General features: G+C 47.9%; 1 protein-coding gene across 1 annotated transcript in view; it reads left to right on the top strand.

Annotated features, from left to right (window-relative positions):
• The window catches only part of LOC105808662 (deleted in malignant brain tumors 1 protein-like), a 53,244-nt gene that overhangs the window by 13,773 nt on the left and 17,451 nt on the right, over nucleotides 1-22,020 (top strand). Inside the window, exons 5-13 of the mRNA XM_012642376.1 lie at nucleotides 2,372-2,515; nucleotides 2,559-2,687; nucleotides 2,799-2,870; nucleotides 5,168-5,239; nucleotides 6,097-6,414; nucleotides 11,774-12,091; nucleotides 12,793-12,871; nucleotides 16,657-16,847; nucleotides 19,707-20,024. Coding sequence (XP_012497830.1) covers nucleotides 2,372-2,515; nucleotides 2,559-2,687; nucleotides 2,799-2,870; nucleotides 5,168-5,239; nucleotides 6,097-6,414; nucleotides 11,774-12,091; nucleotides 12,793-12,871; nucleotides 16,657-16,847; nucleotides 19,707-20,024 — 1,641 coding nt within the window. The remainder of the gene's footprint in view (nucleotides 1-2,371; nucleotides 2,516-2,558; nucleotides 2,688-2,798; nucleotides 2,871-5,167; nucleotides 5,240-6,096; nucleotides 6,415-11,773; nucleotides 12,092-12,792; nucleotides 12,872-16,656; nucleotides 16,848-19,706; nucleotides 20,025-22,020) is intronic.

Genomic DNA, 22,020 nt, shown 5'->3' with positions numbered 1-22,020 from the left:
CATTATCAGATCTGATTCCCAGTTTTACAGATCAGGAAACTGAAGTTTATCTGTAATATGTGATGGAATAAGTATTAGGTCCCAGGTGAGAACAATCACATCTTTAGGTTAGAAACTCACTAAGCCCTTTAGAACTGGCTTACTATGTTACATTTCACAAAGGAACACTAGAAATTTGTTCAGAGTGCCAGATAGCTTTGCCTTTTCTCAGCTTTGATTTTGTCTCTTTGGGGTGCTATTCATCACTAATTGACGTTTCCTTTTCACTGTAGTTGCTGAAGCAACAACTGAATCCATCACCTCTGTGGAAGAGCAAACACCAATAAGTACATAAAAATGTTCCTTTTTTGAGTTTACAGTGAAACTTTATATCCTCTATATTTATTAAAGTTTATAAGAGAGTTCATCTTTCTAGAAATAAAAACAAAAATGAAAACGTAATAACAAATATTAACAGGTATCCCCGGCTCCTATCAGCATCCTTGGAAAATAAACACATTTCTGAGAATGTGCTCCTAAAACCACTAGTTCAACAAGATGTTAAAAATGACTTGTGCACACACCCATGCACAAATACACACACACACACACACACACACACACACACACACATGGGTTCTGTGGTCCTATGAGTTTAGGAAACACTGCATTAAACAAGTCAAACAGGGTTTCTTTACTACAGGATATGTAGGAGCTTTTAATACACAATTAACCCTACAAAATCCCCACTAGAAGTCATAGGATGCCACACTTAACGAAATACCCTTGATCCAAATTCCTTTTTCTTCATGTCCCATCTCTTAGGAAGTTTCTGAATAATATGAGTAAGGAAAGTACTGAAATCCAAGTATTTGGGATTAATACAGATGCTACCAAGGTATTCCAATCAAATTAAAATGCTTATCATGTCATCTCCCTGAGCATCGAAAATCAAGGTTGCTGTCCTCTAATACTCGCACTGCCTGAAGGGGGCGCTCCTCCTTTCTCTTCCACTTGCTGGTGTCTTGAGGATGCTCTGTCTCCCCAGGTGGCTTCCCTTGGTCTCCACAAGGAGACATATTCTCCACATTTGTACCCTTTCCATTGACATCTCTCGTGATCCACTCATATTACAGTTGCTCGTATACTTGGTCTGGCTTCTGACCGAGTGATAAGCCTTTTAGACGCAGGCTCTCTGCCTTCCTTTCTTTGCATCCAGTAAACACTTTTGCATGAATGATGCCATGCAGCATTAGCAACTTGTCCAGACTGCTTTCCTGCCCTTCAGGTTTCCTTAAGTGTGGTGTCTTTGAGTCTTTAAGAAGACATTCTATTTTTAAAATAATTATTTCTGCTGAGCAAAGGATTCAAGGATGAGTTTACTTTGAACATATATGGAAGAGTAAAAAGTTATGCAATCTTGTTTGATGGGAATGATGGTGACTGACTTAGATGAATCAAAAGAAAAGAAAAGAGAGAGTTTCAGAAGGGTGTTGGGTCTTAGGATGAGTCCTTCCTGCCGCGTGTTTACTACACTCTGTCCACCCTACTGACTGGGAGTGACCCAAGTCTGCTGTTCTTTATAGTTGACGTCTTCTCAGAGGCTTCATGGACCGCAGCAGCTGAGACCTTGACTCCTCCACCTGCAGGTAGGGGATGGAGTTCCCGAGAAATTAAGGACCGATGGATAGCACCGAGAGAGGCGTTTCTCCAGGCTGGCAGAAACCACAGGCAGAGTTAACGCGGGAGACAGCCCACTTACAATACAAACTGAGGGATTAAGGGTTAATTTTCTTAACCCTTCTGAGTCTCAATTTTTTCATCTGTAAAGTGGAGAACCCAGTACCTATAGTAAAGATTAAGAGAGAAATGTTTAAATTGGTGGCTCATGGGGGCTCTGGCACTTAACTCACAAACTACAAATGTTAGTTCTTGTTCTTTGTCTCCTATTCATGATAAAGCCATTAAGAAAGACCAAAGGGACCAAGTTGTACTAACACTAATGTAGTTCTGGATGACAAGGCGTCTGTTGAGCTGTGATGTGCCTACAGAGAGTCTAGTTTACTATTTCATTAACTATATTAACATCTCATATTTCTATCCCTGTCTATGGCAGAGGAATGACATATGGATAAAAATGGTCTTATTAGGAGAACTTTAGGAGTTCTGGAAGTTTCTTAAAAAGAGTTTCACCTTTTGGAAGGCAGGATACAGCAAAATGCAATTATTTGAAATTGAAGATAATTCTGGTGATTCATAACGTGTGAGGGCATGAGGACTGTGTGATCTTGCATGTTGTGTAATGAAGATATGACCACCTAGGGATTCGAAGGAAACTTTCCAGAGTGTGGAGGGCAGGTCCCCAGTGCCCCTCCTTTTTGTGCCTCCCCAGGAGCCTGGATGGAGGTGAGGCTGCTGAACGGCACGGGGAGGTGCTCAGGCCGCGTGGAGGTCCTTGTCCAGGGAACATGGGGGACCGTGTGTGACGACCTCTGGGACCTGGCCGAGGCCACCGTCGTGTGCCGCCAGCTGCAGTGTGGCCAGGCCGTGGCAGCCCCCACAGGGGCACTTCGGGGCAGGCTCTGGGCAGATCCTGCTGGACGACGTGCAGTGTGTGGGCAGCGAGAGCAACCTGGGGCAGTGCGTGCACAGGGGCCAGGCCGGGCACAGCTGCGGGCACCTGGAGGACGCCGGTGTCATCTGTGCAGGTGAGGGCTGTCACCTCTCACGACCTGACCACTGTCACAGCTGACTGACACTAACAGAAGCCATTGGACAATGCCCATAAACAACCTCATAGACCTTGATGTCTTGATCAGGCGCTGATGGTTCTCCGGCCCCCACCCCCAGCATGGAGCCCGAAGCTGCTCCTCCATCGGACATGCTCCCAGGTTGGTCCAGTCTTTGGGTCCTTTGCTTTAGGTAAGCTTTTCCTTCTAATCATTATTTTGTTAAGTCATGGTGGAGCTCCTTCAGGGCTAGAAGAGTGAAAATCCATTCCACATCACAGTCAAAGAGATACGTCCATGACAAGTCTGGAGATAAGAATAAACAGAGTTGGAGATGTTTAGGCAATTGAATATTTATTGTATCAAATGAATTCCATTAGACTTTTCAATTTTTTTGTTAAGGGTTATTGATAGAAAATATTAATTATCTCCAAATAATTCATGAACTCTGATCTAATCCAGGGAAGTCTGGCATGGTCTGCACTAGTATGAGGGTTTACCTCCCCGGATGTCACTGCTTTTAAGTTTTTTCAGAAATATTCAGCTCATATTCTCAAAAGCACTGAGTATGATATTGTAAGTACTGCTGTAGACCTTAGCATGTTGATTTTTTTTGACTATCAGGTGCTGTCAATCCACCAGGTCCTACTCCAACGACAGAGCTCGGAGCTGCCACCCCACCTTACACACCATCAGGTCGGTCCAATCTTGCTTGGTTCTTTCACTTTGTAGCTTTTCCTCCATGGAGTGCCCCTTTCTTCAGCCATAGTAGCAGGGACTTCGCACTGTGTGACTTCCAAAGCTCCATCTTTCTAGAAGGCATCATGCATTGCATCCTCATGCAGGCGGTCACGTGTCATATGCAGACAGCAGTCCTTGAAGTCATGCAGCTTGGTGGTCGTGCATGGCTGAGTCACTCCGGGGTTACAAGAGTTAACAATCATTCCACATGACACCACGTCATGCAGTGGGGCTCACTCCCAGCGATGCTTACAGTGCTCAGAACAGGCTTGAAAAACTGCTTATAGATTCACAAATCGGTAAACTCTCATATCGTCATTATGCAGCATTGCCTTAATTTCAAGAATCTGACAAATACAGAAATTATCAAATAAGTGATAGGAAGAGGCTGCAGGAAACTTAAAAACAAATCATTCCTCGTTGTGTGAGTATTTGATAAGAGAGCAGTGAAGCCCATTTCCTCCAATACAGGACAACATGGACAACAAACAGAACGATGGTGAGTGAAACTCTCACGGGAGGCCACGCACTCACAGTACCCCCTTCCTCACCCCGACTGGAGCTGGCTGCCAGCTGCTTCACTGTCAGGACAAAACTACATTTCTGACATATTGAGATTCTGATTCTACATTGTACCCTGTGGCCAAATGAAAAAAGAAATCAATTATGTGATTGTTTCTTTTTCTACTACAACCCAGTTTAAATGACCAGTTTGGTGGTTTAACCACTTTTGGGTAGTCTAGCCTGAAATTATTGAAACCGATCACAAAATTGAAGCAGCTATTCAGTTGTATACATATACAAAGAATATTATGAAAAATACATAACTCACTGACAGATATTGAGAACAGGATAGCAAATTCCTAGACACCAACTGTTGCGTTTCAAATCCTAATATTTTGGCCTAATCGTTTGAGATCCTTTTTCAAAGGAAACATACAATACCAGACTGCTGTTTTAGGAGTTAGTGAGATGAAAACGGGGCTGCTTCGTGCCCTGTGAAGCCTCATAGGCTCAGGCTGCTTGGAGCCCAGATAGAGCCACCAAAGATTAGATTTCATTGACTTCCCTGTCCCTGAAATGCATCTGGATTGCGCCTAAGAGAAAAAGAGGACACAATCCACGAAAGGTGTGTGGGCACTTTGAGAGCTGAGTGCTAACCAAGGGGATATCCTCAAAGTACTAGCACTTTCCACACAACTGTGGAGTGTGACTCCGGTGCTGGTGAGTGTGGCAGAGAAGGAGATGGGAGGAGTTGCCAGAACTCTGGCAGGAGGGGTTTGGGCCCAGCCATTGTTTGGTGGCTCGTCTGAAGTTTACTCTCCCAGGTGCAGTGAGGAGGTATCTAGCGGTGAGCAAGGCCTCTTTGCTCTGCACTCACAGGTCCAGCACTGTCATTAATGGTGCCCACTGCAGAGCCTGCTGTGCTTCCCTCAACGCCCCCTCCAGCAGGTCAGTTGGCATTTGTTCTGTGGGGAGTGAGGAGAGGGAGCCGTGTGCCAGGCCCTGGGCTGGGCCCTCCCAGACCTGAAGTCACACTGAGAACTGACCATGTCCCCATGAGGACTCCCAGCCTTTGCAGGGGCTGAGTCAGAAATGATGCTGCATATTCGACTGTGACTTTCAGGCTGTGTCTGTTTTCAAACCTTCATCTCTCTGAAGTTGTGTTTAGGGGATGTCCTAACTGTTAGGGATGGCTCTGTTTGTCCCTGTGACAGGTGACGGATTATCTGCAACCATAGCCACAACAGAAGCTGTAGCCCTGAAGTCCACATCCGCGCCCCTGGCGGGTAAGTCCTTGGGAAAGTGGGGGAAGGAGCTGACGTTTGTGGAACAAGCGACGTGTGATGAACAGGGAATCAGACGCTTTCACATAACTAACACCTCGTTTTATGCTCACACAAACCTACCAGTAAAGTTACCCCTGCCCTACCCTCATTATTGTACATAGGGAGACACAGAAAGTTAATTTTCCTAGAATTAATTGACTAGAAAGTGGTAAAGTCAGGATTTGAGCACATATCTGTCCAATCCCAAGCCCATACGCCTCTACTTGGCCGGATGCTTTTTGGGGGAAACAGTATTAGAGAGAAAGAAGCTTCTAGCAGACATGATTGCTAAGACCCAGGTACATTAAGACCTTAATTTAGAAACCATAAAGCCTGACACCTCTCAGATGCTCTGTGTGTGTTTTTGTTTTCTCTGAAACCTTTTGGGGCCTTTCTCTGTTCCTTGTGTTTTGAGGTTCCGTGATGCTTTCCCTTGGTCTGAGTTTTTTGTCACATGTTATCCTGTACTCTTGGTTTAAGCTTTAGTCTAGAGATGCATGTCCTTCAGTTCTTGCAAGTTTTCTTGACTTATTTGATAACTTCCTGTTTTCCCATTGAACCAATATCAAAGACTTATGACGGTCAAACAAGATCAATCTTGTAAAGCACCGTGACGGTGCCTGTAATGTAGTAAAACTCGTGAAATATTAGTGTTATCATTATATTAGCATTACCACATTGCTATTTTGCAGCATGTGGAAGATCTGAGAGTATGGAACCAGTAGTATAAGAGCCTGATACAACAGGCTCAAGGCAATATCCTGACACCAGGAGGCCAGCCCCCAGTGTCTCTCCTGTTGTTCCCTGACCACCCCCAGGAGCCTGGATGGAGGTGAGGCTGCTGAACGGCACAGAGAGGTGCTCAGGCCGTGTGGAGGTCCTTGTCCAGGGAACATGGGGGACCGTGTGTGACGACCTCTGGGACCTGGCCGAGGCCGCCGTCGTGTGCCGCCAGCTGCAGTGTGGCCAGGCCGTGGCAGCCCCCACAGGGGCCCACTTCGGGGCAGGCTCTGGGCAGATCCTGCTGGACGACGTGCAGTGTGTGGGCAGCGAGAGCAACCTGGGGCAGTGCGTGCACGGGGGCCAGGCCGGGCACAACTGCGGGCACCTGGAGGACGCCGGCGTCATCTGTGCAGGTGAGGGCTGTCACCTCTCACGACCTGACCACTGTCACAGTCGGCTGACACTAACAGAAGCCATTGGACAATGCACATAAACAACCTCATAGACCTTGATGTCTTGATCAGGCGCTGATGGTTCTCCGGCCCCCACCCCCAGCACGGAGCCTGAAGCTGCTCCTGCATCGGACATGCTCCCAGGTTTAAGCTTTTCCTTCTAATCATTATTTTGTTAAGTCATGGTGGAGCTCCTTCAGGGCTACAGGCAGGACCAGCACTCATAGTTCAGACCATCCCCCGTGAATATTCCTGCCCCCTTTTTTTGAGGGTTCCTCAGTCCTCATTGAATCTGCCATAGTGTCATCAGTGGAGCACAGTGACATGTACCCCGTGGAAGGCAGGGGCGGAGCCCTCAGAGCACACCTCGGGAGCTGGACTCCAGTGTGCCCAGCAATCTCTGTAGGTATTTGTTAAGATGTGGAAGATGCCTGGTCCCACCCTAGACCTATGCCTTAATCTGAGTATCTGAGGGAGAAGCCCCTAAATCAGCATTTTTAATAAGCTCCTCAGATTGAGGGACTCTGGGGCTGCCGATCAGCTGACCGTGCTCTGGGGTGCCCTATCTGGCAGGTGATCCTTTCTTCTCTCTCTTTCTCTCCACCTTGCTAAAACTGTCTCCTGGGCCCTGATAGGCACAGATTCTCCAGAAACTCTACCAGTAGGTAAGATAAAGTACATGCATATATATTTTTTTAACTGAGGGACTCATTTTACAAGGATAAACTGTATATTTCTAAGAACTGCATGGGCCACTTTAGCATAGGATGACTATGGAAGAATCTCTGCAAATCACTACCTATGTATCATACTTAAGTTAGATAATTCCTGAGTACCCAGCATCAACAATTTCTATTCTATATGTTTGTGTATATGTACATCTGCATTTATATGAATAAAAGCCTAGAAAATTCAGGAAGGCTGCACAGCATGGTGGGTGTAGTGGTTATCTTGGGTGGTAGACTCATGAGATGTTATTGTTTTCTTTCTGTTTGTTTTATCCAATGTTTCCATAAGAAACATATATGACATATAAAATTATTAGCCCCCCCATGCAAAAAGAGTTAGGAAGAAATAGTTGTCTGCATGCTCGCTGGGATGTGGCCTCCTCGGGCCTCAGGAGCAGTTAGTGACAGAGCAAGGCCAGAGGCCACCATTTCATCTTGCCCACATTGTCGCCACTGAGGCAGGGCATGGTGGGGCCCAGCAATGGCTCACAAGGTGGTGCTCTCCCCCATCTCGACCCCCTTTCCTGTGGCCGGCAGGAATCCCTTCACACCCTCAGCCCGGCCTGCAACTTGCAGACGACACCCCTGTCCACAGTAGGACATCTCTCCCTATGCCCTGCACCCCAGGAGTCCACTGTCTTTTCCTGTGGGCACCTCTGCTGCCCACCATCCCATGTCCCCCATGGGCACCCTCACCCAGCAGGGCAGTAGGGCAAACCACCCTCACTGCTTGCTGGGCCTCAGATGCACACTGTGGGAAGTTCCTGGTGTATCAGAGAAAAGTCTGCCTCACAGCCCTGTCCACAAATCACTCCTGTGAATGCCATTCAGGGAGCAGCCCTTGGAAAGTCTGGTGGGACGAGGCCAGCAGCTCAAGTCCCCAAAGGAAGGTAGCTGGGGGCTCCCTGAGGCAATGCGATGTTCCATGGAAAAGATGCTCACCCACAAGCAGTGTTTCTTTGAGCAACCGAATGGCAGGCAGGCAGGTGGAAGGGCTGGGAAGGTGGTCCCACTGCTCCGAAGCACTCTCGCAAGGCACATTTGAGCTGGTGTGTGATGACCTCGGGAGCTTGGGAGGCCACCCTGTGTGCTGGTGGCCGGAGTGTTAATTCTCCATGGCAGCCTCATTTCAGGATGCTGGGGTCACAGAGACACCATGGAACCAGCCAGAGAGAGTTCTGACAGTGAGTCTGTCTGGTTCACACAAATGCTCTCTTCACTCCGGCAGGTGCTGAACCATCTGCCCACCACCCAGAAGGTAGGACAAAGCGTGTGCATGAACCGTTAGATGTTCTTTCTCAATCCCCTCTCGTGGGACACTAGATAATGGGGAGGGTAATGCCAGGAGAGTGCCTCGTGGTGCCAGTGCCGGCAGGTGGGAGGGACAGTAGGCGCATTCAGGGCCCTCCCCATTCTGATCCAACTGACCTTCCCAAGCCTACCTGTCCCTCTGGTTGACTCTCCGCCCACAGCACTCCCTGGTCTTTCCTGGTCCTGCCCTGCTTATGTCTGGAATAACAGTCTCCGTGAATGACAAGCTGTGCAGGTTACACCTGGTCCATCCTGAGCCGCACCTCCTCCGCAGGGCATGGGGCCTTCCCAACACCAAGGGCCCTGGAAATGCACCATCTCCTGGGACACTCAGCATTTGCCACCTCATTTCCTGTCTCAAATCCCCAGGAAATGCCAGGATCCTCAAGAGCAGGGTCTCTGCCCCTTTCTGCTTTCTGCCTCCCCTACCACCCGAGTGTAGGAAGTGCCAGTAGGCAGTCTCCAGTCCAGACAGGGTAACAGGCACAATCTCTGTTCACGTTGACAGGTGCTGACTCCACAGCTGTGCTGCCTACAGGTACGACCGTGTGCGACATTCGCTGGCATAGACTAGACTTAGCCCGATGTGGGAAAGGTCATGAGGTTTAGAGCCAGATTTTTGTTTGATTCCCAGCTTCCTTCATTCACTCAGGTCCACCACAGGCCAACCTCTGTGCCCAGCACTGGGGACAGCAGTGGTCAAAACCCCCTTGTTTTTTTCTTTTATGGGGTTTACATCCTCACAGGAGAGACAGACCTGACCTATGATCACCCTCAGTTATGTAACCCCAGCCAAGTTATGTCACCTCTCTGTCCCATTTTCCTCCTCATCAGAGCAGGAATGACTACACATTGAATAAGGACATGAATGTGACAATACCTAAATTTCCTGGCACCCACAGGCACTCACACAGCAGTGGTTCCTTCTTTGGCCACATGTGGACCTAAGGGAGGTGGTGTGGGGGAAGGAAGGGCCCCAGGCTGCAGGGATCTGGTCCAGGTGGGCCTCTTGCCAGGTGAATTACCTTGATCCTCAGTCTCTGGTCATCAGAACAGGCCCATTGGATCCCATGCTTCCTACAATTCCAGGCCTCTGACATTCTGTGACTAACAAGCAGAGCATAAGCAGCATGGACTGGCTGAATAATGCACACACCACTGTGGAAAGCAAGAGGTTGTTGTTGGAAAATGGAGACATAGGACTTACAGTATAGATTAAGAGGCACTTCCCTCCTCCGACATTTTATTGAGAATTTTCAAATACATAGCAAATTTGAAGAATATAGCAATGAACTTCTACCTAGATTCTATGATGGATTTACAAATCCATCTATCATTCCCCTATTCATGCATCGATACATCTTATTATTTATTAAGGTTTGATTTATACACCATAAAATTCACCTATTTTAAGGTCTGTTTGGTGAATTTGGGTACTTGTGTACAATTGTGTAACCACTGCCACAGTCCAGATGTGGATCAGTTCCCGCACCCTACAGGGTCTCCTCATGCCGTTCCAGTCCATCCTAGCTGAAGTCGTGACGGCAGCATATGTGAGGAAAAGGCACAAAGAGAGAGATGGTGGCCAGCAGTGGCCTCTCAGACAGCAGGCCACTTGGGGCCACTTGCCCTTGGGCTTTACTTTCACTCAGGGCCATGTGGTGCATGTTAGTGTGTCAACAGGTGGCAATGCCATGTTCTGCCCTAAATGGAGACCTTGGGGATATGAGGTCACTGGCCTTAGAAAGCATGTCATCATTATTCCTGCTGAATCCTGGGAGGAGACAGGCACTCCCCTGAAGCAGCTGTGCATTTTCTCCTAACGTTGTGACCATCCCTGATGGCAGTCCTTCCTTCCTTCTCCCCTAGCCCGTGAGAACCTACTTCCCACATCATCGGTGGGCTCAGTGGCTCAACACCCACCTTCTTCTGCACCGCCAGGTAGGGCTATGTCTTTTTGTCCTATGTCTTCTGAACGACTGTGTTCATTCGACCACGAATGAGTGAATGAGCATGTGTCACTGGGGACATATAGAACAGTGAACAGAGCAGACCCTCATGTGGGCTGAGTCCTCTGGGACGTCACAATAGAGTGTGGCGGATGCCGTGACGGGGGAGCGCGTGAGCCATGGGTGCCCAGAAAGGGGTCTCCATCCAGACCCGATGGGGCAGCATACCAGGAAACCAGTCTAAGCCAGGGAGTGGAGCATGAGGGGACAATGGGTTTGTGCCAGGCAGAGGAGGACTCAGGCAGTTAAATTCCCTGATGGCAGGAGACAGCACTTTCCGGATTAGAGCCTAGGGCTGGATGATGTCCTTACAGAGTTAGTGAAGAGTGAGGCGGCCGAGGCCCTCGAAGGTGATGTTTTGCCGAAATCAAAGATGAGTAATATTGCAGGATATCCAGCCTTGAGTTGGGTCTTCGGTTTTTCCTCTGGAGTCAGGTATACACTCCAGTCCTCTCGAGCTGACCAGGAAGACACAATCACGGGCACATGGCTTTGGCCCATGCCTCCTCCTGGCTGTGGGTGGGACAGGTTATATAAAAGGGGGGTATGGATAGAGAATAGGTGTATAAGTTATCTATTGCCATGCAAAACCACTCCCAAAACATAGCTGCTTAAAACAACCACCATTTCTAACTGCCCCCGAGTCTATGGGGCAGCTGGGCAGCTCTGCCGCCTGGGGTGGGCTCTGCTGATCTTGGCTGGGTTTGCTCACACATCTCTGGTTAGCTGCGGGTCAGTTGAAGACTGTCTGGCTTTGGATGGCCTCCCTCACACGTCTGGCAATTCCGTAGCTTCCATCCAAGGGGATAGAGGTGACAAGGCCACATGCCTACCTCAGGCTTGTTCACGTGATGCTCTCGGAATTCCCGGGTGAGCTGAAGCCTGTCCAGCGTTTCCAGGCCTCCCCTCTGCATGGTGCGCCAGTACTTCTGCTGTGTTCTACCGGCCAAGCAAGCAGTGAGAATACAGGCTCAGCCTCTTGATGGGAGGGGCCGCAGGGTCACTGAGCACAGGGAAGAGAGGAACTGTGGCCATTTTTGTAAACAACGTCCCACAGGCAAGCTGTCTTAAACCAGTGTGGATAAGGAAGACATCATAGGCTTCCTAGAGCAGCCGTGTCTGGGGATGGCTTGGGGTCCCTCGTGACAGCTAAGGATTTCTGTAGCAATGTCGAGGAAGATGAGGACAGGGCAAAAGATAGGGTAGACAACAGTGCAGTCGCCGGCAGCAGAGGGCACAGCTGTCACCCCTGACCGCTCTGTCCTTCCCCAGGAGGCTGGGCCCCCGTGCGGCTGGTAGGCGGCCTCGGGCGCTGCGTGGGCCGCGTGGAGCTTTTCTACCAGGGAGTCTGGGGGACCGTGTGCGACGACCTCTGGGACCTTCCCCAAGCAAACACCGTCTGCAGGCAGCTGGGGTGCGGCTGGGCTGTCTCAGCCCCCGGCGAAGCCCACTTTGGGGAAGGTTCTGGGAAGATTCTGCTCGACAATGTGCACTGCCGGGGGGACGAGCGGCACATTGAGGAATGCTCTCACAGTGGCTGGTTTTCCCACAACTGTGGTCGCGGGGAAGACGCCGGCGTGATCTGCTCAGGTAAACCCCTGCTTCCTGCCCAGGCGGGGCCCGGCTTCCGCACCTGCCTAGAGAATACTTTGCAAATGACAGTGTAAAATAACTGCTGAAAACGAACTGGCACTTTATTCGCTCACGGCAGATGTTCTCATCTCTCACACGTACAGATGCTGAGTATCCAACTGTCCCACCACCAGGTAGGGAAGCCGGGGTTTGTGTGTGCAGCTTGTAAAATCTTGGGGAAGAAGCTCTGCTGGAAATGGGACGTGTCTTGTTCTCCAAGCCAGGGGAGTGACGGAGAGATGTGGAGTCACCTGATTGTCCCGCAGGAGAGCCGGACCGTGCCTTAGAAATCACCTAGTCCAGCCTCGCTTTCTGCCTCTCCCTCTGCTCCCCTGTGCATTTCACACACAGGAAACAGGTTCTGGATTTTGCAGACTTCTGTATAGCCTTTTTGTTTTGTTAGTTCTGAGGGTCGCAGAGGGGATGGCGATGAGAAATGGATGGGTAGGGGGTGGCTAAGATATGAGAGACAGTCAGGGTGCTTCCTGCCCAGCGGTAATGGCCCATGGGCCGAGTCTGGGCACAGTCAAGGTGAGCCAGTTGCATTTCCACCTTCCTGTTCCTGGTGCAGCCCTGGCCCCACAGAGCTTCCACTGTGGCCGGCTGCCACACACACTCCCAAACCCAGCACCATGCCAGTGCCCTCTCTCCCTCATCAGACCCTGGGTCCCTCGGTACCCTGCTGTTAGTCAGCTCTCAGTCAGAGAACAAGTTCCACAGCTTGTCTGACAAGATCTGGTAAAGCTTCATTCATGCCCCCTGTGGGCTGTCAGCTCTAGCAGGTAAGAGCGAATTGGTCCAGGGAGAGAATCTTCAGTGGGAGATGCTGAGCAGAGTGTCACAGGCGGGAGGGATGTTGAGGGCATTGGGAAGAACCCACAGCATCTTTAGCCCTGTCTCAGCATCTCTGAGCAGCACCAGGTCAAAGGAACCAGTGAGTTGGTGCTTCCTCCTGTTCTTATATCACAACCTCGTAAGTCCAACCCTTGGGTCACTTGGGAAGAGGCTCCAAGAGCCAGAATTTCATGTCTTTAATTTTCCTAGGCTCCAAATTGAAACTGATCTTGTTTGCATGCATGACAAGAATAGTGCATCAAAGGCTGGGAAGGATCTAGATCAATGCGTCTTGCCTCCCACATGTTAAAATCCCCTCCGTGCTCAGGCCTCTCCCCCAGAGACCCTGACTCAGTGGTTCCAGGAGGGGCCCGGACAGTGTATTTGTTGCAAGCTCCTCAGGATTCTCATTTGCAGACAGGGTTGTGGACCTCAGCACTGGCCGAAAGTCCATGTGTCCTTTGTGTGTTTCACAGGTCATCCGTTGGCTGCCCTGGTGGCGTCAGTGGCTGCAGGTGAGAATTTTGTGTCCTCGGCTGCCCTGATCATCATCTTCTGGCTCAAGCCCCGAGTGATTCTTCAAAGAAATTTTAGCCAGAGCATGACTGCCCTGTCTGGGTCACCCCTCTGAGCCTCTGTTCTGGGGGAAGAGCCCAATAATACAGGCCAATGAATTTATGTTCCGATTCCATTTCTATTTAGTCAAAGAAGGAAGTCCAGATAATCAAGCCATGTCAGCCTTTTTGGCTCCCAGCACAGACGCCATGAGTGAAGGGCAGGAATGCAGCCACAAAAACAGCAGCGTTGCAGGGTGTACCCAAGGCCGTGATTTTAGAGGGCTCCCACCATGATGAGCACATTCTTCTTCTCCACCCTTTCCCCTTCTCTAACAACCTCTGTCCTCCTTCTGTGTCCTTTCTTTTTCACCTGCCATTTTTCCCCTCTGTTCTTGCCTGTGCCTTGGACTTCCAGAAGCTCCACTGCACTTTTCTTAGCACCACTTGGAGATCAAGGGCTAAAATAAGACTGATGCCAGGGGAGCCTGGCTGGTCCTTCCAGACACAGCTAGATGACCAGGGCCAGTTCTCACACAGTCAGATAATCTGATGAAGAAAAGCCAGCTGTTTCCATTGCCACTGGCATCACCTTTAATTTTGGGCTGAACGTCGGACAGGTGGATAGACAGACAAGCAGGTGGAGAAACAAATGGACAGGTGGGAGGACAGGTGGACACAAAGCATCATCGGTATTAGAGGATTGAGTGACTCAGGGCAATGTCTTTCTACGTAACAGTGCATTTTTAAGAATGTAATTTTAATAAATTACAGCTGATGGTGGATGAATGCTGCCATCTTCATATACACAGAGGCTCCACATTGGCTCAATCTTACCTGGGAAAACTGAAGGAGTACTTTATTCATTATTGTTAGTGATTGGACAAAAATCAAAGCTACAGAGCCCACAACTAGGCAGTGACCAGTGGGAAAGGTTCTGGCTGATATTAGTTAGATGAGAGCTCTTCCCAGCAAGCTCATGTCAATGGTAGCATTCTCAAAAGAGACGAGAGATGTTTCAAAAGTCAGATGTGTTCATGCCCTAATTTCCTAAGTTTCCAAGACTTTTTAGACTAGTTTATACCTCCGATATGTCCTAAGGCATACCCAAAGTCATTACCAAAGTGATGACCAATGAAACCTTTTTTGGGAAAGAAAAATGAAAAAAAAGTATGAATTACAAAATTAGTAAGCTGAACAATGAAAAAACTGAAATGCTAAAGTACAATTCTGCATCTAGGAAAATCTCCATGCGGCGGCATTATCACTAACTCATCTGGCGCGATTAGGAATCCCCCGCAGAATGAAATGCATGACAACATAACCTGTGTGTGGGAAATCAAGGCAAATGCAACTGATCACATACTGCTGGCATTTCCATATCTTAAGTAAGTCCTAAGTGTGTTACTTAAGTACACTGTGTAGTTTTTTAATTTTATTTTTAATTGATAAATAATAATTATATATAGTTATGAGGTACAATGTGTATTATATGTGTATGCATTATGGAATGATTACATCAGGCTAATTAACATATTCACTACCTCACACATACTTACCTTTTTTGTGTGTTAAGAATTTTTAAATTCTACTTTTTTAGAAATTTTGGAATATACAATACATTCTTATTAACTATCACCGTGTTGTACAATACATCTCTTGAACTTCTTTCTCTTGTCTAACTGAAACTTTGTACCCTTTGACCAACATCACCCCACCTCTGGTAACCACCATTCTACTCCCCACTTCTATGAGTTTGACTTTTTTAGATTCCACCTGTGAGATCATATAGTATTTTTCTCTCCATGCCTGGATTATTTCATTTGGCATAATGTCCTCTAGATTCATTCATGTTGCAAATGACAGAATTCTCTTCTTTTTCAAAGCTGAATAGTATTCTATGTGTGCGCACGATTTATTTGCCCATTCATTCATTGATGGGCACTTAGGTTGTTTCCATATCTTAGCTACTGTGAATAATACTGCAATAAAATAGGAGTGCAGATATCTCTGTGGCATACTGATTTCAATTCCTTTGGATATATACCCAGAAGTGGGATTGCTGGATCATATGGTAGTTCTATTTTTAGTTTTTTGAGGATCCTCCATACTGTTTTCCATAATGGTTGTACTAATTTACATTGCATTTTAATTTTGGTTTTTACATGCCTGTTGCTAGTACAGAGAAATACAATTGATTTTTGTGAGCTTCCATGAATTTTTAATTAAAATGAAATTCACCTTATTACTTTGGATAGGTGCGCATGTGCATGAGAGAGAGAGAAAGGGAGAGAGGAGTGAGAGAGAGTGTGTTCTGTCCTGCTCATTAAAGATGCAGGCGTAGGATATCCCAGACCTAATAAATCAGGAATTTTAGCTTTTAATGTTGTAAATAGTCAACGTTGATGTCACTCATAGGTGATACATAAATGATAAATTCATGATGAATTTCTTATGGAGATTAACCCCCAAGAACAACTTAAATTATTTATTGCTCTTGAATTTTGCTTAATCAAAATATTGCTTGGAATGGACAGCTAGTCAGGTTGAGGCGTGGAAATGGTTTTCTGGTTCTAGCACTAGCAGCATCTGGACAAAACCTCACAGTGACGGACAACAGCCCACAAAATCAGATGACTTCCGCAAAACTGGGCAGATTTGGGAGCCCACTTCTCTCTAGGCAGGTTGGCTACCAGAAGCTTATAAGCGGATTATTTGTTACTTGGAGCTCCGTCCTGCTGGCAGGCCCACAAGAAGCGAGCAGCCTCTCTCTCCTCTGGGCTTCCCCCGCCCCCATTGCCACATGGTGAAATTGCCTCGATTTGCCTGGCCCTGCCCTTGGCCTAGGCTGTGAGGTATCCTGCGGTCTCAGGCTGCCCCCAGGCCCTGAGCAGGGCTACACTTTGTGCCAGCTTTGTCCTTCCTCCTCTAGTTCCAGTCCCATTCCCTTAAGGCAATGGCTCTCGGAGAGAAAACGTGGGATAAAAGGAATCTGTGCTATGTCTGAGTGGCTAACAAGCTTTTCATCTGCTTCTGGCCTCTTCATAGTAACGAAATCAAGCGTCTGTCTCATAGCACACCTCTGAGGTCTTCTGATGAGGAGACCACGAGGCACCATGGTGTTTCCTTCCCCAGCCTCGACTGCACCAATGAGTACTTTGAAATCCTGGACGGCCCCCCCTCCTCAGCACAGTCCCTGGGGAAGACCTGCTCCGGTTTCTACCTCACCTACGCCTCCTCCTCCAGCTGCATGACCCTCGTGTACTTCCGCAGCGTCAACAACATAGGAAAAAACTTCCTTGCTTATTATTATTCTGCGCCCAAGGGTAAGAATGGTGGTTAAGAGCAACCGCTCTAGAGCTGAGCTCTCGGCCTGGGTGCCGGTTACCGTCCCGCCACTTACTCTGTGACCCTGGAGAGCAACTTAACCTCTCCCGGCCCCAGTGCCTTTCCTGTATGGTGGGGATAACAGGAGAAGCTCACTTCCCAGGTTTGTTGTGAGAGTTACACGTAATGACACAAGGGAAGCACTCAGCAAATGACGGAACGTCATAAATGTTCCGTGATCGACAGCTTTGTCATGGGCTTTTTAGTTCCACGTGAACATCTTGTCGCGGTCAGCCCATTAGGAAGTCGTTTCTGAAGTTACTCCGAATCTAGTACTAGGTGGGTGTTTTAGGACCTACGGAAGAAGAAGGTGTGGCCCCAGCCTGAGAGAGGCTCATGCACACCCTAGAGGGAGTTCACGACAAACACTTGTGATGAGATTAGATGACAGAATATACGTGATTAAGGCAAACAAACAGAGCAGATGAATAGACTAGAATATACTAAATTGACGTGTGCATGCATCTCAACAAAAGACATCAGGAAAGAGAGAGCAATGAAGGCTAGGAGTATTAAGGAAAACATGGGGGGGAAACAGCCTTGGATTTGGCTTTACAGCTGGCGAGGCTGTGACTGAAGAACGGAGAGAGGGCAGCTCGGGTGAGAGAGCAGCATGAGGTGTGCGATGAGAAGGCAGGCGGAAGCTGAGCCAAGGGTTCCTGTGGAAGCGCAGTGCGCTCAAGGTTAGGTAATAACAACATCATCAGCAATGAAAATACTCAGAGTAACAGCTGACATTTATGGGATGCCTATTATATGGCAGGCAGCGTGTTTAGCACTTTACATAAGTTATCCTCACACAGACCCATGGTTCTGCCCCTTTTACAGATGAAGAAACTGAGGCTTGAGAGGTTCAGTAATTTTCGGAGGTCCTGCATTATTCACAGAGAGAAAATAGGCAGCTCACAGAACTGCAAACAACCAGCACCGGCTTTGTCCAGGATGTTCAGGGCAGTATCCCGTACTCTCAGTGAGCGCCAGGGTGACTCATTGAGCAAGCTTGGGACACATGTTATAAAACACATTGGAGATGCTCTGTGTCACAGAGTGGATCAGGGAAAATCACCTTAACTGTCATCAAACAGCTATTGACGATGATGTTTTCCTTGTGTTTGCAGAGGCGGCGACGCAGACGCCACAGCTAATCAGTGAGTCACGTTCATGCTGTTACTTACCCTTCATCCCCAGCTCACGTTTCTTCCTCTGTCCCCTTTCCTCGTGCTTTTACTGTCATCATTCGCTGTCTGTCATAGATGTTTCCTACTTCCCTGTGTAAATCTACCACAGCTGAGAGATTCTGGCTCCACGGATTTTGCACAGGTGTGATGTCCGTTCACACTGGAACCAAGTTACACCTGTCAACAGTCGGGCCACTGAATAGTGATAATTGTCAGTTTGATTTCCTCATTCTTTTTTTATCAAAGACAATAAGACACACCTAATCAGATACTGTTCATTTAGGGAAAGCTGACAACGCGGAAGCAAACAGAAGAGATGGCTGTTTTCCTCAAAAAGACACTGATTGGGAATGTTTGCATTTTAACACAGGATAGCACAATTTAAATATTATTATATTTCCAATAGCTGAGCAGAAGAAGGGAATATTATTCGTGGTGGATCCCACACATTTGAGAAACATCAAAACATACATGAAAGGAGAGGTCGATTTGGGAGGTCACTTATTATAAAGATTATAGGGAGAAAGAATCCGCTGGAATCCTGGCATTTCATGAAACTTGGGCTCAGAATGCTGCCCTCTTGACTTGCCAAGTCCCCCCTTTTTATTTAAGGGCATCTTCTTGTATCCACAGCCATCCCGACAGCACCACCCAAGACAGTGACAGCAAGACCAGGTAAGCCCTGAAATGCATCCATTCGTTTACCAAGCATCCTTTCCTCTTGGTGTTTCATTTGTACCTGCTTCATGCGCAGAAACTTGGCCAACTGCAAATAGTTCATGTATTCACAAATGGGCCAATTGACTCTACCCAAACTTCTAGGGCCATTCAAAACTTTTGGCATCTTTTGGTTCTAGCATCCCAGGACAAGCAAAATTCATTTTTATTTATTTATTTATTTTTTTGGTGACTTTCAGAGTCATCGAAGCCTGAGCAGCTTATAAGCACCCTGTGTTGGGTGTTGGGATTCTGCCTCTGCCTGTTATGACAGTTCTGACCATAGTTAACATCGCTTCCGTGTCGCTAAAAACCTTTTCAAAGTGAATGGAGTGTCAGAGCCGTTCCAGAGGCAGTGAGACAGAACAGCAGAGAAAAAAATAGTGAGCTTTGGAATCAGGAGACCTGAGTTTAGGTCTGCTACTTACCAGATGTGGGTTTGGGGTGAATCACTTTGCTTCTCCAACTTTCAGTTTCCTTATAGATAAAATTGGTATACCAATAATCTTCCACTCGCCTTCCTGAGTTATTTTATAAACGTGAAGGTGAACACATACACACACACACATACGCACACACACACACACACACACACACACACAGAAAAGAACTTCATAAAAATCACAAGTCATTGTGCAAATTGTTGATAATGTTTTTCCGAGTTTAGTTAAAATAGATTAGCACATACCTCTGAAAAAATATATACTTAATTAACAGACTTTTTAGGCTAAATGTTACTAACAATTCTAATGACTTGCCAACTTCCCACCGGGAGGTTGACTAGTTGACTAACTCTGACCAGGTTCTCCCTCCCTAACAGAGTGTGGGAGCGGGGAGCTCGCTAGCCCATGGGAAGGGTGCAGTGCCCCCAGAGGACGGCAGTCACCGGGTCTCTGTCTGCAGGGGACTGGCCAGAGCTGCGGCTGGTGGGCGGCTCAGGCCGGTGCTCGGGACGCGTGGAGGTCCTCCACCAGGGGGCCTGGGGCACCGTGTGTGACGACCTGTGGGACCTGAACGAAGCCGAGGTCGTGTGCAGACAGCTGCGGTGTGGTCGGGCCATGTCCGCCCTTGGGAAGGCCCACTTCGGCCCAGGCTCAGGAGACATCTTCCTGGACAACCTCCAGTGCGCGGGTGTGGAGCGCTACCTGGGCCAGTGCGCCCACTCGGGCTGGTCGGAGCACAACTGTGGCCACCACGAGGACGCCGGCGTCATCTGTTCGGGTATCCTGTCCCCTTTCAGTTGGGCACTGCCAGTCCCAGGGTGCTTTGAGACCACCCTGCTGGCATTCAGATCAGCCAGGGACAAAGATCCTCAAACACGTAGTATTCGATTTGCTGTATCTCTTTTAGCTTGGTTAAAACTTAGCTTTGACTTGGTTTGAACTGCTAGCCTCCAGAATAAAACCTCCTGATTTTCTAATTTGGTAATAAGTATTGCCAAAAGTATGTGTGCTTTACTGACATGTGCAAAGAGCATGTTTAAGATGGGAACTTTTCAGGAGGAGAGGCAGCCTGAGACGGTGAGGCTGGGGGGGAGGTTGGAGCGGCAGCCGGAGTCTGGCTCCCGGAGCCAGCGCGGACGCGCAGGCTGTATTTGGGCAACACTTAAACTCTCTCTTAGACATAGGTGGTAATTCTGCCTTGTGACGAATTTTTTTAAATACTCTGGATTTACTCGTGCATAAGCAGTTAGCTGGGAGTAAGTTAGCCAATTCAGGAATATCCGTTAATAACCCTTTCTGATAATGAGATGCCTTTTGGTAAACTAACAGCTGTAATATCTGATGTGACTTGAAAGAATCCGTAACCGTAACTAGAAGTGGTGCCCACTACATAGAGTTGTCCGTGTAGGCAGCAGCTCAACTGTACGTCAGCACCTGCTTCCTGCGACTTCTAATTCGAGGCACATATTTAAAAGCATTGTCTTGTGCATTGGTGCATGCATCTATCCATCTGCTTGCATGTGTGGCACATATAACCTAGTCACAGCCTCATGGTACATGTTATTCCCAAGTTTTGATGCTCTAGAGGATGATTGTCTAAATCTGAGGTGACCTCAAAGATCCCCAAAGTGAAACTCATCTGCTACAAAATCAATACTTTAGGCCAGATCATCCCAAATGTGCCCTTTATACCTGTATATTTTTCCACAGTGCGGCAGCAAACCAACAACCAGGGAGAAGCTGACGTTTATAGCCACAGATGAATCTGCTTCTCCCTGTACCATGTTATTTAAAGGACTAATCTTTCCCTTATCAGATTCGTAAACATGTATAAGGATATAATGAAAATGTTCATCTTCAGTTATTAAAGTCAGGATTTTTTTAAAATGCTGACATACTTATTCTCTCTACAAACAGATGCCGAGGAGTCACTTTTTAACAGTCCAGGTCAGTCACGCCTTTTGCCAGTGGGAGTGAAATACCAGCTGTTCTTGATTCTGCCCTGGAGCTCCTTGTTCTTCCAGCTTGAAGTTCACTCCCTGTCTAAACTGCAGAAATTGTCACACCACTGAGATGCTGTGACAAAGTCTTATCTGAAATTGCATTTGATTTTTACATGTGATGATGGCTTTGTGTGTGTGTGTGTGTGTGTGTGTGTGCATGCATGTCTATGTATGTAAGTCCATAGTTTCTAGAGACACACACAGAAGGAAATGGCCTTTCATGGTCTTTTTGCATACGCTAGTCCCTCTGCTGGGACTTTCCCAGCTCCTCCCCTGACTGGCTCCTTCTCACTTTTTAAGAGGCATCTCCCCTGGCCCCTCCTCTCTACCATTCCCTTGGCAGAAACCTGTTCTTTTCCTCTGATACATTCATCACAGTGTGGAGTAATGCACTGTGGTACTGTCTGTAATTAATTGACTAATTAATAGACTCCGGGCTCCCTGAGGGCAGAAACCACGTCTCCCGGTTTAGAGCTGTAGCATCAGTGTCTACTGTGAAAGACAATCGCTAAGTACTTGAAATGAAATGAAATCTGAAGACTCTACCACCTGCACCTCAGGAGCACATGAGAAATGTGATGAGCAAGCCCAAGGCTCAAGACCAGGGGGGGCTCCCCGCAACCTGACCCTGAGCCTGGTGCTGGTGGACCAGGTGGGGTCTTTTGGGGGCTCACAAACACACATCTCTTGTCTGCAGGGGACTGGCCAGAGCTGCGGCTGGTGGGCGGCTCAGGCCGGTGCTCGGGACGCGTGGAGGTCCTCCACCAGGGG

This window comes from Propithecus coquereli, unplaced genomic scaffold (assembly GCF_000956105.1).
Source record: "Propithecus coquereli isolate 6110/MARCELLA unplaced genomic scaffold, Pcoq_1.0 Scaffold179, whole genome shotgun sequence".
Lineage (NCBI taxonomy): Eukaryota > Metazoa > Chordata > Mammalia > Primates > Indriidae > Propithecus > Propithecus coquereli.
The sequence above is the reverse complement of the archived record's forward strand: the minus strand, read 5'-3'. Positions and strand labels throughout refer to the sequence as shown.